The sequence below is a fragment of the Prionailurus viverrinus genome, chromosome D1 (assembly GCF_022837055.1).
Source record: "Prionailurus viverrinus isolate Anna chromosome D1, UM_Priviv_1.0, whole genome shotgun sequence".
Lineage (NCBI taxonomy): Eukaryota > Metazoa > Chordata > Mammalia > Carnivora > Felidae > Prionailurus > Prionailurus viverrinus.
Genome location: NC_062570.1, coordinates 57,825,022 through 57,844,201, shown reverse-complemented (window position 1 = coordinate 57,844,201; position 19,180 = coordinate 57,825,022). Strand labels below are relative to the sequence as shown.

Genomic DNA, 19,180 nt, shown 5'->3' with positions numbered 1-19,180 from the left:
AGGTTTCCTAAATGGCTTTTTGCTTTAACAAATGTTGCTGAGAGTGGAAAATCAGATCCTTTGCTTCAAGAATGTGCACATAAAATTCGCAATCCAATCCCGCATTAAACATAGCCTGGATAGGTTATCCAACCGCAATACATGAGCTTTTTTAATTCAGTATGTTTCTCCTTGGGAATTCAGAAATGGCTTTGTCTCAGTTCTTCTGAGACATCCTGAATGTTTAATTCCTAACAGAAAAATTATTGCTGCTGATTTTACTCTTTCAATCTTGGTAGTTTTTTAAAAACTACAACAACTGTTATCTATATATATAAAACTAGTATTTACACTATACCGGTATATAATTGTATATACTATAACTGGTAAAATTTTTGCTTCATTAACTTGGGGTAAGACGTAGTTTCAACATCAAAAAATATTTTATTGCTAAATTCAGAAATTTAAAGAAGAATATCAACTGAGTCCCTTAGAAATAACATCTCAAGTTACATTAGGTCACCAGATTGGGAGTATAGGAAAACGAACAAGAACTGCCAAAATTCTTGTTCTCAAAAGCAAACATTTCACTAAGTTTTAAAGCACTGACTAAAGAACAGACAGTCTGTAAAATACCACGCTAAACTTTGTGAAATTAAATGCTCATAAGTCATATGAGAAAAGGATCTAGAATTTTTCTGATTCTTTTTTATTATCTGGGCTCTCACAATCTTAGTTACTGCTTAGAGCCAAAAGCGGAGTCTAGGTTCACCAGGCGGTCTCAAAATAAAAATCATACAGTTGGAGCTAACATTTGTTAAGCATCTACTACATTCCAAGCAAAATGATAAATAACCTTTACATGGTACTTAATCCTTCCAACAACTCTGTGGGGTAGGTACTATCATTATCATCATTTTACAGAATGTAGGTAGGGGAACTTGCCCAAAGTCAGAGCCAAGGATTCAAACAGAGGTCTGTTAAATTCCTGAATCCAGACTCTTAACCACTATGTACACCAGTTGCTCATAAAACCTCAGGAGTTATGGGGCTTGGTCTGGGTCCCGGCACATCAGATAAAGCAAGCAGTCAGGACATCATGGCACGATAGAAAGAAACCATGAAAAAAACTAGGTCCTAGTCCTGGATTTGCTACCCTACTATCTGGGATAAGGTACTAAATTTTAGTCTTATCATATTTACATGATTCTTTTTTATTATCTGGGCTCATTTGTTTAAGAGAGTAGTACAAACCTATTTCAAAGCACTGTGTGTAAGAATCAAATGAGATTAGTATTCTGTGACAAAGCTGTAACAACGACAATAGTGATAATACAGTAAAGGAGACCAGCATCAGAGCCCTGCCCCCCATCCCCTCTGCCAGTCACTTTGATCAGCACTGCAAACTCTCAGTTCTGAACCTGTTCCCTGAGAGGCCCAGCATCAGGATTCTAACCTCCCCATCTCTATCTGAGCCATCGAAATAAAGAGAAGGAGCACGTGGGTAGCAGGGAGCATGTTGGGATCTCAAATTAAAGAGAAGAGTCTTTTATTTCCACCAACAAACCGAGACGTCAATGCATGTGGACTGAGAACAAAATTAAAACATTTTGCTTTATAGAGTAGACCCAGGGGCACCTGGATGGTTCAGCTGGTGAAGCATCTGACTCCTGATTTTGCCTCAGGTCCTGATCTCGTGATTTGTGAGTTTGAGCCCCGCATGGGGCTCTGCGCTGACAGTGGGGAGCCTGCTTGGAATTCTCTCTCTCTCTCCCTTTCTCTCTGAACCCCCCCACACTCTCTCTGTGTCTCTCAAAACAAATAAATAAACTTAATTGCAACTCTGAAGAGTGACAAGAATTATTGAAAATATCATTTTTTAGACATGAATAGACACTGCTTGAAAGAAGACATCCAGATGGCCAACAGACACATGAAAAAATGCTCCACATCACTCATCATCAGGGAAATACAAGTCAAAACCACAATGAGATACCACCTTACACTTGTCAGAATGGCTAACATTAACAAGTCAGGCAACAACAGATGTTGGCGAGGATGCAGAGACAGAGGATCTCTTTTGCACTGCTGGTGGGAATGCAAACTGGTGCAGCCACTCTGGAAAACAGTATGGAGGTTCCTCAAAAAATTAGAAATAGAACTACCCTACAACCCAGTAATTGCACTACTAGGTATTTATCCAAGGGATACAGGTATGCTGTTTCAAAGGGGCATATGCACTCCAATGTTTACGGCAGCACTATCAACAACAGCCAAAGTATGGAAAGAGCCCAAATGTCCATTGTGGATGAATGGATAAAGAAGATGTGGTATATATATAAAATGGAGTATTACTCGACAATCAAAAAGAATGAAATCTTGCCATTTGCAACTACATGGATGGAACTAGACAGAGGGTATTATGCTAAGTGAAATTAGTCAATCAGAGAAAGACAAATATCATATGACTTCACTCATATGAGGACTTTAAGATACAAAACAGATGAACATAAGGGAAGGGAAGCAAAACATACTATAAAAACAGGGAGGGGGACAAAACATAAGAGACTCTTAAATATGGAGAACAAACACAGGGTTATTAGAGGGGTTGTGGGAGGGGGGATGGGCTAAATTGGTAAGGAGCACTAAGGAATCTACTCCTGAAATCACTGTTGCACTATATGCTAACAAACTTAGATGTAAATTAAAAAAAGATAAAGTGGTAAAAAAAAAAAAAAGAAAATATCTTTATTGTTAGAATACATACATTTTGTGTGTGTACATGTGTGTATATTCATACTCTTTCAAACTAATAGTAAATTTAAACATGCATTAACTGCTTATATGCAAGCTACATACTTAAAAGCACATACCAACTTACATCATCATTCAGTCACTATTCAGTAACAAACAAGATCTTTCACACACACTTCCATACACAAACTGATTCTCTCCGACCCGGGCTCTCTTACACAGCCATAGCGTCCCCACACACCTTCTTCCCATGTGCCCCAGAATCGGTATTACTATCACATACACTCAACTCGGTTTTATCAGCAGCACATTGTGAGACAGCTCTTTGTTGTCTCGGCTCAGCAGAGAGTCAGATGATGTAGAGCTGTATTAATATATTCAGTTAGCAATGTGGTTACACCACTGCTGTAGACTTCTTAATGTCCCAAGCAGAGAAGGCACAACACCTATTCCAACACATGGTACCATAATACAATCATTCATCTTTCAGAGTTTGACACTGACAGTCAATACATGATTACAGTACCTGTATTCCAGTCTATATAGTATTTTATGCCAGTGTGTAGCACTAGAGTGTGTTGATTTCATAGCAAAAACAGTACAGCTGAGCATTTGCTTGTGTGTGCTATACCCATAATCCTCTAGTATCAAGTATGTTTTTCCTCCAGTGTTTTTTTTTTTAATTTTTTTCATGTTTATTTTTTGAGAGAGAGAGAGAGACAGAGCATGAGCGGGGGAGGGGAGGGGCAGAGAGAGAGGGAGACACAGAATCTGAAGCAGGCTCCAGGCTCTGAGCTGTCAGCACACAGCCCTATGCGGGGCTTGAACTCACAAACCGCAAGATAATGACCTGAGTGGAAATCAAGAGTCAGACACTTAAGTGATTGAACCACCCAGGCACTCCTCCCTAGTGTTTTCTTGATGTCAAGATACCCATATCAAATGTCAGTTACCTTGTATTTAGAATTGTATTTAGAATTTAATGTTTTTTTTTAAAATTTTTTAAATTTTATTTATTTTTGAGACAGAGAGAGACAGAGCAGGAGCAGGGGCAGTGGAGGGGAAGAGAGAGAGGGAGACACAGAATCTGAAACAGGCTCCAGGCTCTGAGCTGTCAGCACAGAGCCTGATGCGGGGCTCAAACTCATGAATCGCGAGATCATGACCTGAGCCAAAGTCAGACGCCCAACCAACTGAGCCACCCAGGCGCCCCTTGTATTTAGAATTTAGAGAGCTCTTATATATGGGGAGAGAAGGGAGAGTTGAAGCAAAGGAGACAAATGCTATGGACTCCAAGCTCCTTGAGGTCAGGGTTGGGTCTTGTTCACCATTTTATCCCCACTGCCTGGAGCAGTGCCTGGCTCACAACAGGCACTCAAACGTGTGTGTTGAATGAGTTAATGAACATGAAGCATTAGTCATTAGTGAGCTGTACAAGCAGCATTCATTAGAGACACAGAGATATCCATAGCGGCTGCCCACGCAGTCCCAGAGGCATGTAAATCTCATACACGGTCACAGAGAGTCACTTCATACTAAACACTAGTCCTCTGGGTCACGTGGCCACCACACCCGGCTACAGCCTCACAGTATCTTCTCTCTCTCACTCTTGTAGTCTTGCTGTGTCTCTGTGACACAGAGCCTGGGGCCCCACACAGCTGGACACAGTGCCTTGTGAGGTCCTTCCTCCTCAGCCCGAGTCACCCCACTACACTTTTGCACAGCTATCAACTTGGCTGTGTGAGGATGGCTATGGGGTGCTAGTAGTATGTGTGTGCATGCGTGCGTGCGTGTGTGTGTGTGTGTGTGTGTGTGCAACGGAGTCCGAGACTCCACTCCGTGTGACACAGCGTCCCTGGGGTCCCACTCAATCTGTTTCGCCAAGACCTCATGCCTCGGGCCACACCTCGGGGCTATCTCGGGGTCCCGCACACTGGACCTGACCGTCACACTGGGCCACGGTGTCTCAGTCTCACGGTCTAGCGAGGCTCTTACCCAGTCTCAAATCGAGTCTGAGGTCCCACGCAGAGGGACAACGAGACCGAGTCGCCCGCCACCGTAGAGCAGGGTGTCTCGGTCTGGCCCTCTGACTCAGTCTCCCCGACTGCGGCGCCCCTGGGGCTCCCTCCCGCCCCAAACCCGTGCCCTCACCTGGTCAGGTCCCGCAGCCGCGCCTCCTCCCCGCGCAGGTAGCGCCGCAGCAGTACCAGCAGCCGGCGCTCGGGCGCCAGGGCGCGCGCAACGCTGGTCAGCGCCGAGAACGTGTCCCCCCGCGCCGCGGCTCCCGTCGGGTCCCCTGCCCGGAGCGCCAGGACAGCCAGCAGCGCCGCCAGCCGCGCCGCGGGGCCCATCCCGGCGCTCGCGCGCGTCCCCTCGGACGGTCCCGCCAGGCCCCTGGCGCGCGCCGCTCCCGCCCGGCCCGCCTCTCGGCCCCGCCCGACCGCTCGCCTGCCCGGCAGCCCCGCCTCGGGCCTCCCCTCCCCTTCTTTGCTCTGACGCCTGCCGTCTCTCTCCATCTCCCACCCGCCTGCCGCCTGGCTCCTCCGCCTGCGTGGGGGCTGCTGCGCCCTCCGTGTCCGCGCGCTAAGACGCGGCCCCGGGAAGGGCTTCCTCTGTGGCCCGTTCACACTCAGGGGAAACAGAGGCAGGGGGTGTGGGAGATGAATTCACCGGTCTATAGCTGAACAACGCCATCCCCCGAGTATTCACCCCTCTAGATGGAGGGTGGAAATGCAGAAACACCACTGGATTCTTAAGGGGAAATTCAGGAGAGTGAATGATGTGGTTGGTAATGACGATGTGGGTGGAGAGCTGTGGGAGAGCAGAGGGAAGGAAGAAACACTTCACGGAAGACTTGACAATCTGAGCCATCATGAAAGACAGGCAGAACTCTGGTAAAGAGGGTGAAGGCGATCAGGGTCAGGGTGTGACAAACCTAGGACCCATCACACCTAAAACGCTGGGGTCCTGGGTTATTGCTCCATACCATATACCTATGGCTACTTAAGCAAACAAAAATACTATTATATCCTACTAGGCTACTTACTCTTTTCCTCACCTTTCCAGGCAATGTTCATTCATTCATTCATTCATTCATTCAACAAATATTCAGCACCTCTATTACTGTGCTGAGGACACAGAGAAACGGCACATCCAACCCTGGACTCACAAGGGGAAACAGACATAAACAAGTAACCACAATAAAGCGCTATCAGGATAATGGAGGGCTGTGCAATGAGCAAGGGCAACACTGAGGAGGGAGTCCCTGCCATGCATAGGTGGTGGTGAGGGCTTCCCAGAGGAGGCAATGTGTGCAGGTCCAAAAGGATGAAAAGAAATTGTCTGGAAGATGACAGGCAAGTGACGGATGGGCTTTCCTTGCAGAAGGTACCTATATGTACCAACGTTTGGAGATGGAAACATAGTCTGAGTTCCAGAAATGATGAAAAGTTCCTTGTGGTTGGAACTGTCAGGTTATATTGCATTGCATGACATACTAAGAAAGTTAGCCTATCCTTTATGAAAATCTACTGGAAGTTTTAAGGTGGCAATAACAGCAATAACAACGGCAAGAGTAAAAATAATAGTCAATACTTACTGAGTGCTTCCTGTGTGCTAGGCACTGTCCAAGCATTTTGCATGTCTTAGCTCATTTAATTCTCATACTGACTCTATGGCATAGGGAGGATTATTAGTCCCATTTTACAAATAAGAAGATTGAGGCACAGAGAGGATAAATAACTTACCCAATGTTAATTATGTATAGACTAGTTCAGAGGTGTGCTGGTAAACCGGCTCCCCAGGACAATAAAAGTCCCGATGTGTGACATTTGCTAACTTCTGTGGTGGAAACTCCCACAATGGCCACTTTCAAGGCACTGAGATGATGTCACTGAACACAGTAAAGAGTTAACAACTGGCTCCCATGAGGAGGTATGAGCCAGCTCCAGCATAGCACTGCTCACGGAAGACACAGAGATGCATCATCCAGATCCCTTTTCAAGGGAGGATTTGATGCACTGCTCCAGAGAGTGTAGTCAGAAGAGTCTCTAGTAGTCAGCTCCTTGGGGTCTGTCCTGCAGCAGAGAGCAACCTTACCTCAAGCCATTTCCAAACTTCCTTGGGAAGCCTGCATCCAGTCTCTGAGTGAGGGAATAAAGATGGAGCTTAACTTAAACCATGTGTCATTGGCTTTAGCAAAGTCTTGAAGGCCCTCATAAAGACTGTTAGCAAAATCTGGAAGGGCCTCCAGGAGACTGTTGATGAGGGATCGAAGGACAGGAAGGAAAACAGCCTGGAGAAAAGGGCACTTGAGTGCTGTTCTGTACTGGAAGAACAGTTAATGAAGCTTGTCCTGCAGGCAATGTGAAAACAGAAGACATTCTAATAACTACATTGTGAATCTGGCTAATGAAGTCTCCAGGCAGAATGATGAAAGTGCCAACTGGCTTCTTCTGGCAGACTACAATAAAATACAAAAAACACACAAGGAATGGCTCAGTTTCTAAGCCAAATTTAGAGGAAATATAGAAGGTCTAACTGTCTATCCAAGGATCTAAAATTTCTCAAACAAAGAAGTGATGCAGGGTAAAGAACAAGCCCGGGGCACTACAAGTAAAACATGACCTCAAGGAAAAGCTTTCAAAAGTATGGTTTTAAAGACTCTTTGTTGAGACTTTAGGAAGATATAAGGGCATGCCTAGCAGACCTTCAAAGAAAGGGCATTTCATTTAGATTCTCTCTGGTAAACAAGAGAGCCTCTAAGAGCCTTGAGTGTCCCCTATAAAGCAGACTATTTCAACCAGGCAAAAATGTTTCTAAGAATCTTAAGACTGTTGTACCACAGCATCCTGACTCTCAGACCAAGTGAGAGAAGGGCCTGGAAAGAAAAATAGATGTGGCTTTTGTCTAAAGGAGTGGATTCCAATAAGATTTATAGGAAATCACCAAGAGTTTTCAGATAAGGGGCATTTGACTGGCTCAGTCAGTGAAGCATGTGACTTCCTTGACCTCAGGTTCATGAGCTCAAAGCCCCATGTTGAGGGTAGAGATTGCCTAAATAAATAAGCAAACAAACTTTTTTAAAGTTTTAAGATAATTTTATCAGAATAAGTACTGCCAGATTGGGGTAAAGAGAAAGAAAGAAAGAAAGAAAGAAAGAAAGAAAGAAAGAAAGAAAGAAAGAAGAAAAAGGAAGGAAGAAAGGAAGGAAGGAACAGAAAAAGAAAGAGGGAGGGAGGGAGGAAGGAAAAAAGAAAGAGGGAGGGAGAAAAAATAAGGAAGGAGGGAGGGAGGGGGAGAGAGAGAGAAAGAGAGAGGGAGAGAGGTAGGAAAGGGAAGGAAGGAAGGAAGGAAGGAAGGAAGGAAGGGAGAGAGGAAGGATGGAAGGGAGGGATGGAAGAAGGAAGGAAGATAGGGAGGGAGGGAGGAAGGAAAGAAATTTAAAAAGATGCCTTTGGACCCCTGTACCCATTTCCTATTGCTGCTGTAACAAATTACCTCAAACTTAGTGACTTGGAAAAACTCAAATTTATTATCTTACATTTCTGGAGTTCAAAAGTCTGAAATGGGTTTCACTGGGCTGAAATCAAGGTGTCAGCAGGGCTGTTTCTTCTGGAGGTTCTGGCAGGAGAATCTATTCCTTGCTTTTCCCAGTTTCTATGGACTGCCTGCATTTCTTTATTTGTAGCCCCTTCCTTCTTCCTCAAAACCAATGTAACATGTTTAAATCTCTATTTGACTTTGCTTCTACTGTCGCATCTCCCTCTCTGATTCTTTTAAGGACCTTTGTGATTACATCAGGCTCACCAAGATTAATTCAGTATAATCTCCCCATCTCAAGATCCTTAACTTAATCACACCCCAAAAGGCTCAGATTTGGGGAACTAGGGCATGGACATCTTTAGGGAGCCATTTTTCTGCCTACCAATACCCCCAATCTTCAATGGGCAGAAAACAGGCCAAGATGGCTACTCAGTTGCAAACAAAGGTCCATGGCCATTTCACCATTCTTACCATGAAGAGAAGTGTTAGGAGGGAAAGTGTAATGGAGAGGAAGTCAGAGGAGAAAGAAACAACTTTACCAATTGTGGTTAAAATAGTTTTCTTTGGCAAATTTTAAAAATTCATATAGCGGGGCACCTGGGTGGCTCAGTCGGTTAAGCATCCGACTTCGGCTCAGGTCATGATCTCGCGGTCCGTGAGTTCGAGCCCCGCGTCAGGCTTTGTGCTGACAGCTCGGAGCCTGGAGCCTGTTTCGGGTTCTGTGTCTCCCTCTCTCTCTGACCCTCCCCCATTCATGCTCTGTCTCTCCCTGTCTCAAAAATAAATAAATATTTGAAAAAAATTAAAAAAAAAATTCATATAGCAATGTGAAGACATTGCTAGGCTCCCTCATCCCCCCAACCCGAGGGCCTCTGAAAGGGTTTGTGCACATTAGGGGCCTTGAAGCTTAGGTTTTATGGCAAACTGCCTCTGGTAGGCACTAAGAACATGGAATCTGGATCCACATACCTGGGTTCACGTCTCTGCTCTATACTTACGCTGTTTGCGCTGATGTTGCAGCACCCAGAAGCAGATGCTGAGACAGAGTTTGGGGTACAGGATATTTATTACAGATCAACATCTGTGAAGGGGAGAGGAAGGAGGGAAGGGCACAGGAAGAGTCAAAGAGGCCTGACAAAGCTTTGATCAAAGTGACAGGAGTGGGGGTGCCTGGGTGGCTCAGTCTGTTAGGTGTCCCACTGACTTCCTCTCCGACTTTGGCCCAGGTCATGATCTCGCTGTTCAAGAGTTCAAGCCCTGCGTCAGGCTCTATGCTGACAGTTCAGAGCCTGGAGCCTGCTTGGGATTCTGTGTCTCTCTGCTCTCTGCTCCTCCGCTGTTTGTGCTCTCTCTCTCAAAAATAAATAAAAACATTAAAAAATTTTTCTAAAAAAAAGAGGCAGGGAGGCTGCAGCTAGTATCTCCTTTCAGAGCTGTCTCACAACAGGCGTGAATGGCTGGGTCTCTAGTCCATCACCTCACTAGGTCCTTGTTTAGGGTTCACTGAACTTCTCAGATATGTAGACCTATGTCTTTTGTCAAATTTGGGAAATGTTCATATATTATTTCTTGAAATACTTTTACAAACTCTTTTGGAATTTTAATGACATGAATTAGATACTGCCTCATAGGTCTTCAGGCTCTGCTCATTTTTTAAAAACACTTTTTCTCAGGGTGCCTGGGTGGCTCAGTTGGTTAAGCAACTGACCTTGGTTCAGGTCATGATCTCACAGTTCATGAGTTTGAGCCCCATGTGCTGACAGCTCAGAGCTTGGAGCTTGCTTTGGATTCTGTGTCTCCCTCTCTCGCTCTTTGCCCCTCCCCTGCTTGCACTCTGTCTGTCTGTCTCTCTCTCTCTCTCTCTCAAAAACAAAATAAAAGCAATTTAAAGAAAACACTTTTTCTTTGTTGTTCAGATTAAATAAATTCTATGGACCTATCTTCAAGTTCACTGATTCTTTGCTGTCATTTCTATTCAGCTATTGAGTCCATCAATGAGTTTTTTCCTTTTGCCATTTTACTTTCAATTGTAACATTTCCATTGAGTTTCTCTTTATATCTTCTATTTCTTTGTTGATAGTTCCTACCTTTACATTCATTTAAAGAGTGTTCATCCTTACTTCTTAGAGCACTTTATGAATCTTCAACAATTTTCTTTTTTTGTTGTTTTTGTTTTTAAGTTTATTTATTTATTTTGAGAGAGAGAGAGAGAGAGAGAGAGACCACGTGTGAGCAGGGGAGGGGCAGAGAGAGAGAGAAGGAGAGAGAGAATCTCAAGCAGGCTCAGTGCTGTCAGTGTAGAGCCCGAGTCAGGGCTCTATCTCACGAACTGTAAGATCATGACCTGAGCTAAAACCAAGGGTTGGACATTTAGCCTACTTAGCCACCCAGGCACCCTGTGTCTTTGACAATTTTCAACATTTGTGTTAATCTCTTTCTGGATGTCTGTTGGTTGCCTTCTCTCACACTTGAGATTTTCCTAGTTCTTCATATGCAGAGTAATTTTGGATTAAATGCTACATATTTTGAATATATAAGTGTCTAGATCTTATTTATTTATTTGTAATTTAACTTTATTTTTTATTTTTTAAAATTTACATCCAAATTAGTTACTATATAGTGAAGCAATGCTTTCAGGAGTAGATTCCTAAATGCCCCTTATCCATTTAGCCCATCCCCCCTCCCACAACCCCTCCAGCAACCCTCAGTTTGTTCTCCATATTTGAGTCTCTTCTGTTTTGTCCCCCTCCCTGTTTTCATATTATTTTTGTTTCCCTTCCCTTATGTTCATCTCTTTTGTCTCTTAAAGTCCTCATATGAGTGAAGTCATATGATTTTTGTCTTTCTCTGACTGACTAATTTCACTTAGCATAATACCCTACAGTTCTATCCACATAGATGCAAAAGGCAAGATTTCATTCTTTTTGATTGCCAAGTAATACTCCATTGAGTATATATACCACATCTTCTTTATCCATTCATCCACAATGGACATTTGGGCTCTTTCCATACTTTGGCTATTATTGATAGTGCTACTATAAACATGGGGTGCATGTGTCCCTTCGAAACAGCACACGTGTATCCCTTGGATAAATGCCTACTAGTGCAATTGCTGGGTCGTAGAGTAGTTCTATTTTTAGTTTATTTTTAAAAATTTTTTTTAACGTTTATTTATTTTTGAGACAGAGAGAGACAGAGCATGAACAGGGGAGGGGCAGAGAGAGAGGGAGACACAGAATCTGAAACAGGCTCCAGGCTCTGAGCTGTCAGCACAGAGCCTGATGCGGGGCTCAAACTCACGGACCGTGAGATCGTGACCTGAGCCAAAGTTGGACGCCCAACCGACTGAGCCACCCAGGCGCCCCTATTTTTAGTTTTTTGAGGAACCTCCATACTGTTTTCCAGAGTGGCTGCACCAGCTTGCATTCCCACAAGCAGTGCAAAAGAGATTCTCTTTCTCCACATCCTTGCCAACATCTGTTGTTGCCTGACTTGTTAATGTTAGCCATTCTGACAGGTGTGAGGTGGTATCTCCTTGTGGTTTTGATTTGTATCCCTGATGCTGAGGGATGTTGAGCATTTTTTCATGTGTTGGTTGGCCATCTGGATGTCTTCTTTGGAGAAGTGTCTATTCATGTCTTTTGACCATTTCTTCACTGAATTCTTTGTTTTTTAGATATTGAGTTTGATAAGTTCTTTGTAGATTTTGGATACTAACTCTATATCTGATATGTCATTTGCAAATATCTTCTCCCATTCTGTCGGTTGCCTTTTAGTTTTGCAGATTGTTTCCTTCACTGTGAAGAAGATTTTTATTTTGGTGAGGTCCCAGTAGTTCATTTTTGCTTTTGTTTCCCTTGCCTCCAGAGACGTGTTGAGTAAGAAGCTGCTGCAGCCAAGGTCAAAGAGGTTTTTGCCTGCTTTCTCCTCAAGGATTTTGATGGCTTCCTGTCTTACATTGAGGTCTTTGATCCACTTTGAGTTTATTTTTGTGTATGGTGTAAGAAAGTGGTCCAGGTTCATTCTTCTGCATGTCGCTATCCAGTTTTCCCAGCACCACTTGCAGAAGAGACTGTCTTTATTCCACTGGATATTCTTTCCTGCTTTGTCAAAGATTAGTTGCCCATACGTTTGTGGGTACATTCCATTGATCTGAGTGTCTGTTTTTGTGCCAGTACCATACTGTCTTGATGATTACAGCTTTGTAGTATAGCTTGAAGTCTGGGATTGAGATGCCTCCTGCTTTGGTTTTCTTTTTCAAGATTGCTTTGGCTATTTGGGGTCTTTTCTGGTTCCATACAAAATTCAGGATTCTTTGTTCTAGCTCTGTGAAGAATGCCGGTGTTACTTTGATAGGGATTGCGTTGAATATGTAGATTGCTTTGGGTAGTATCGACATTTTAACAATATTTGTTCTTCCTATCCAGGAGCATGGAATCTCTTTCCATTTCTTTGTGTCTTCTTCAATTTCTTTCATAGGCTTTCTATAGTTTTCAGCGTACAGATTTTTCACCTCTTTGGTTAGTTTTATTCCTAGGTATTTTATGGTTTTTGGTGCAACTGTAAATGGGATCGATTCCTTGATTTCTCTTTCTGTTGTTACTTCATTGTTGGTATATAGGAATGCAACTGATTTCTGTGCATTGATTTTATATCCTGAAACTTTGCTGAATTCATGAATCAATTCTAGCAGTTTTTTGGTGGAATCTTTTGGGTTTTCCATATATAGTATCATGTCATCTGCGAAGAGTGAAAGTTTGACCTCCTCCTGGCTGATTTGGATGTCTTTTATTTCTTTGTGTTGTCTGATTGCAGAGGCTAAGACTTGCAGTACTATGTTGAATAACAGTGGTGAGAGTGGACATCCCTGTCTTGTTCTTGACCTTAGGGGAAAGCTCTCAGTTTTTCCCCATTGAGGATGATATTAGCATTGGGTCATTCATATATGGCTTTTATGATCTCGAGGTATGCTCCTTCTATCCCTACTTTCTTGAGGGTTTTTATCAAGAAAGGATGCTGTATTTTGTCAAATGCTTTCTCTGCATCTATTGGGAGGATCATATGGTTCTTGTCCTTTCTTTTATTGATGTGATGAATCACGTTAATTGTTTTGCGGATATTGAACCAGCCCTGCATCCCAGGTATAAATCCCACTTGGTCGTGGTGAATACTTTTTTTAATATATTGTTGGATCCGGTTGGCTAATATCTTTTAAGACTTTTTGAATCCATGTTCATCAGGGAAATTGGTCTATAGTTCTCCTTTTTAGTGGGGTCTCTGTCTGGTTTTGGAATCAGGATAATGCGGACTTCATAGAAAGAGTTTGGAAGTTTTCCTTCCATTTCTATTTTTTGGAAGTTTCAAAAGAATAGGTGTTAACTCTTCCTTAAATGTTTGGTAGAATTCCCCTGGAAAGCCATCTGGCCCTGGACTCTTGTTTTTTGGCAGATTTTTTATTACTAATTCAATTTCCTTACTGGTTATAGGTCCGTTCAAATTTTCTATTTCTTCCTGTTTCAGTTTTTGTAGTGAATATATTTCTAGGAATTTGTCCATTTCTCCCAGATTGCCCATTTTATTGGCATATAATTGCTCACAATATTCTCTTTTTATTGTTTTTATTTCCGTTGTGTTGGTTGTGATTTCTCCTCTTTCATTCTTGATTTTATTTATTTGGGTCCTTTCCTTTTTCTTCTTGATAAAACTGGCTAGTGTTTTATCAATTTTGTTAATTCTTTCAAAGAACCAGTTTCATTGATCTGTTCTACAGTTTTTTTTGGTTTTGATAGCATTAATTTCTGCTCTAATCTTTATTATTTCCTGTCTTCTGCTGGTTTGGGGTTTTATTTGCTGTTCTTTTTCCAGCTCCTTAAGGCATAAGGTTAGATTGTGTATCTGAGATCTTTCTTGCTTCTTTAGGAAGGCCTGGATTGCTATATACTTTCCTCTTATGACCACCTTTGCTGTGTCCCAGAGGTTTTGGGTTGTGGTGCTATCATTTTCACTGACTTCCATATACTCTTTAATTTCTTCTTTAATTGCTTGGTTAGTGCATTCATTCTTTAGTAGGATGTTCTTTAGTCTCCAAGTATTTGTTATCTTTCCAAATTTTTTCTTGTGGTTGATTTCAAGTTTCATAGCATTGTGGTCTGAAAATATGCATGGTATGATCTCGATCTTTTTGTACTTACTTAGGGCTGATTTGTGTCCCAATATGGTCTATTCTGGAGAACGTTCCATGTGCACTGGAGAAGAATGTATATTCTGCTGCTTTAAAATGAAATGTTCTGAATATATCTGTTAAGTCCATCTGGTCTAGTGTGTCATTCAAAGCCATTGTTTCCTTGTTGATTTTTTGATGAGATGATCTGTCCATTGCTGTGAGTGGGGTGTTGAAGTCTCCTACTATTATTGTATTACTATCAATGAGTTTCTTTATGTTTGTGATTAATTGATTTATATATTTGGGTGCTTTCACATTTGGCGCATAAATGTTTACAATTGTTAGGTCTTCTTGGTGGATAGACCCCTTGATTATGATATAATGCTCTTCTGCATCTCTTGATACAGTCTTTATTTTAAAGTCTAGATTGTCTGATATAAGTATGGCTACTCTGCTTTCCTTTGTTGACCATTAGCTTGATAGATAGTTCTCCATCCCCTTATTTTCAATCTGAAGGTGTCTTTAGGTCTAAAGTGGGTCTCTTGTAAACAGCATATAGATGGATTTTGTTTTCTTATCCATTCTGTTACCCTATGTCTTTTGATTGGAGCATTGAGTCCACTGATGTTTAGAGTGAGTACTGAAAGATATGAATTTATTGCCATTATGATGCTTGTAGAGTTGGAGTTTCTGGTGGTGTTCTCTGGTCCTTTCCAATCTTTTGTTGCTTTTAGTATTTATTTATATGTATATTTTTTCATCTTTCCTCCCCTCAGAGAGTCCCCCTTAAAATTTCTTGCAGGGCTGGTTTAGTGGTCACAAACTCCTTTAATTTTTGTTTGTCTGGGAAACTTTTTATCTCTCCTTCTATTTTGAATGACAGCCTTGCTGGATAAAGAATTCTTGGCTGCATATTTTTCTGATTCAGCACACTGAATATATCCTGCCACTCCTTTCTAGCCTGCCAAGTTTCTGTGGATAGGTCTGCTGCAAACCTGGTCTGTCTTCCCTTGTAGGCTAGGGACTTTTTTTTCCCTTGATGCTTTGATGATTCTCCCCTTGCCTGAGTATTTTGTGAATTTGACTATGATATGCCTTGTTGATGGTCGGTTTTTGTTGAATCTAATGGGAGTCCTCTGTGCTTCCTGGATTTTGATGTCTGTGTCTTTCCCCAGGTTAGGAAACTTTTCTGCTATGATTTGCTCACAAAACCCTTCTACTCCTATTTCTCTCTCTTCCTCCTCTGGGACCTCTATGATTCTGATGTTGTTCCTTTTTGATGAGTCACTGATTTCTCTAATTTTTAAATTGTGCTCTTTTGCCTTAATCTTCCTATTTTTTTCTGCTTCGTTATTCTCTATATGTTTGTCCTCTATATCTCTGATTCTCTGTTCTGCCTCATCCATCCTTGCTACTGCTGCATCCATCCGTGATCGCAGCTCAGTTATAGCATTTTTAATTTCATTCTGGCTATTTTTTACTTTTTTTATCTCTGCAGAAAGGGATTCTAATATATTTTCGACTCCAGCTAGTATTCTTATTATCGTGATTCTAAATTCTGTTTCAGACATCTTGCTTGTGTCTGTGTTGGTTAAATCCCTGGCTGTCGTTTCTTTGTGCTCTTTCTTTTGGGGTGAATTCCTTCGTTTTCTCATTTTGAAGGGAGAAAAGGAATTAATGAGGTAGAGAAATTAAAATTAAAAAATTAAAATTAAAAAATATTAAAATTAAAAATTAAAAAAAACACACACACAAAAATCGAATAGATGATGCTAGATTCTAGGTGTGTTTTGGTCTGGGTGTAGAAAGTGGTTTGACAGATTAGAGAAACAAAAAAACAAAAAAAGAGGGGGGAGAGAAAAAAAGGAAATCGTTAGAGAATTTGAAAAAAATGAATACACTAAAGTAGACTAAAATACACAAAAGTAGAGAATATAGTAGAAAAAAATTATAGAAAAATATTTTTAATAAAAATTAAAAAGAAATACGAATTTTTTCATTTTCCGTATTTAAGAAAAAAGAAAATAAATGAAAAATAGAAAAAAGATTTAAAAAAGAAAAAAGAAAAGACAAAAAAAAGAAATCGTTTGAAAATTTGAAAAATTGAATACACTGTAGTAGACTGAAATAAAATAATGGGAGTAAGATAGAATTCGAAAAAAATTCCATAAAAGCAAAAAATATAGTAATAAAAATTAAATAAAAATATTTGAAAAAAATTGAAAGTAAAAATGAAGTTTTTCTCTTTCTGCATTCAAGAAAAAGAAAAGAAATGAAAAAGAAAAAAGAAAAAGAAAGAAAAAAAGGAAATTGTTTGAAAATTTGAAAAGGTGAGTACACTGAAGTAGACTAAAATAAAATGATGGAAGTAAAGTAGAATTTGAAAAAATTCACACAAAAGTAAAAAGTATAGTAATAAAAATTAAAGACGGATATTTTTAATAAAAATTAAAAATAAAAATGAGTTTTTTCTTTCTATATTCAAGAAAAAGAGGGGCGCCTGGGTGGCGCAGTCGGTTAAGTGTCCGACTTCAGCCAGGTCACGATCTTGCGGTCCGTGAGTTCGAGCCCCGCGTCGGGCTCTGGGCTGATGGCTCAGAGCCTGGAGCCTGTTTCCGATTCTGTGTCTCCCTCTCTCTCTGCCCTTCCCCCGTTCATGCTCTGTCTCTCTCTGTCCCAAAAATAAATAAACGTTGAAAAAAAAAATTAAAAAAAAAAAGAAAAAGAAAAGAATTGTAAAAGAGAAAAAGGAAAAAGAGAAAAAAAAATTTGAATAGATGAACCTCTAACAGATTGAAGTAGGACTGAAGTTGCTTCGTTTTCCCCTAGAGGTCAGTCCATGTAGCTCTTTATAGTCCATAAATTAAGCCAGTGGTGAGGTTTGTGCTCTTGAATAGCGAAGTTGGCCCAATTGGGCAGGGCCCGCTGTAACAGCTCCACTCTCCACTAGATGGCGCTGCTAGCCTACTGGGGTGGATTGTTGCGGTGCTTGTCGTTGCGCATGAGCATGCGCGGGAGTGGTGAAAAATGGCGCCACCCGGCCACCCAGTCTGTTCTCCCGGATCAGCAATCGCGCACTGGTCCTCCGTCTTCAGCTCTCATCCACTTCCCGCTTTTCCACTCTCCGTGACCAGGCCCCAGGCAGTATCTCTCTCCCAAGTTTTGTCTCAGATGTAGCTGTTTTCCCCCGGCCCCTTACTTCCGACGGACTGCGGCTTTGACCTGCTCTGCCCCTCTGCGGGAGGGTCTCACCGAGCAATGGCCTAATGTCGGCTGCACCCAGGAACGCTTGCTGGACCCGGGTGCTGCTGGTGCCCCGAGACTGCGGTCAGGTGCCAGCCCGCCCCAGAAAAAGATCGTGAGACAGTGTAGCCGCAGCGTTTCAGGGTCCATGGAAAATTGCAACACACATCTGGCACCAGGCTTCACCTTCAACAACCTTGCCCCAGCACCAGCGAATGTGGCTGCCTTCCAGGGTCTGCTGGGACCAGGTGGCTTCAACAGTCTCTACCAAATGTCCTTCCAGCAGTGGAACTGCTTTTTCCGTGTGGCCCGAGAACCTCCTGGATCCCACTCTGTTCCTGGGGATTCATCTTTCCCACCAGAGCACCGCCAGGTATGGAGCTGCGGAGTTGCAGCCTTTGCGCTCCCCTTGTTTACAGTCTTAATGGAATTTAAACCCTCTCCTTTCTCCTTTCTCCCTTCTCCCTTTTTAGTTTAGTCCCTGCGGCTGTTTCCAATTTTCCACTTTCTCTCCAGCTGCTTTTGGGGAGGGGTGTTTTTCCCTTATGTTCCCCCCCTCCCCAGTCTCCATCCTCTCTCTGCTCACAATAGGGGTTCCCTACCTTTCAGGGTTTCTTGCTCCCCAAGTTCAGCTCTTTGTGTCACGTACCTGCTGAATTCTGTGGTTCAGGTTGTGCAGATTGTTGTGTTAATTTTCCTATCAGTTTTCTAGGTGTGTTAGGATGGTTTAGTGTTGGTCTGGCAGTATTTCATGGACGCGAGACACAGAAAAAGCTTCCATGCTGTTCCACCATCTTGGCTCCTCCCTAGATCTTATTTAAATGATATAGAAAATACTAATATTTTTGTGTAGCTTGTAATTAACTCAGTTGGATTCAAGTCACAAGTTCTGATCTGCCTTCTGCGGCCATGAGTTCAATGTCAGTTCAGTTTTCAGTTTTTGCAATACTATTCAGATTTGTCCCATTTGTGGGCCACATTTGGACCCAGACAGTGGTCTATCCCATACCTCAGTTCTTAGGTCTATGGTATGTACTTGAGCATCAGATCCATGCCTGCAGAGCTAAGGGGTGAGTCCAGGAATTATGGGGTTGATCTCTCGAGCTTCGCCCTCTCTACAATCTCTCTGATAGTTTACAGCCTACTGCTACTTCCCTTTTTGGTTCTCTGGCCAAAGACCTGGGCTTCAAATAACTCTATTCTGCTCTATGCTTCTCATTATTACATATGTCTGGGACCAAGTGGCAGGAGGATGCAGAGAGAAAAAAATCAGTGGGGTTCCCCACCCTGTTTAGGATTGCCAAAACAAAAATTACAGCATTATTTAAGATGGTTTCAGTGTAGGTAGATGTAATACATAACATAACTCAATGTTTTAGACAGCCACAAGAACCTCACTACCACCTTTGCCATTGGGGCCACCACTGTGAGATTGCCCCTGGGAGATGTGTGGGGTACGGAGAAAGAGAGAACAAAGGAAAACGTGAGATCTCACCC

General features: G+C 42.2%; 1 protein-coding gene across 2 annotated transcripts in view; it reads right to left on the bottom strand.

The window, feature by feature from the left end:
- The window catches only part of P4HA3 (prolyl 4-hydroxylase subunit alpha 3), a 42,459-nt gene extending 37,348 nt beyond the window's left edge, over positions 1-5,111 (bottom strand). For both annotated transcript variants that reach the window (XM_047823648.1, XM_047823650.1), the window contains exon 1: positions 4,885-5,111. In XM_047823648.1, the coding sequence (XP_047679604.1) occupies positions 4,885-5,084 (200 nt within the window). In that variant the 5' untranslated portion in view covers positions 5,085-5,111. The remainder of the gene's footprint in view (positions 1-4,884) is intronic.
- Between the last annotated feature and the right edge of the window lie 14,069 nt (positions 5,112-19,180).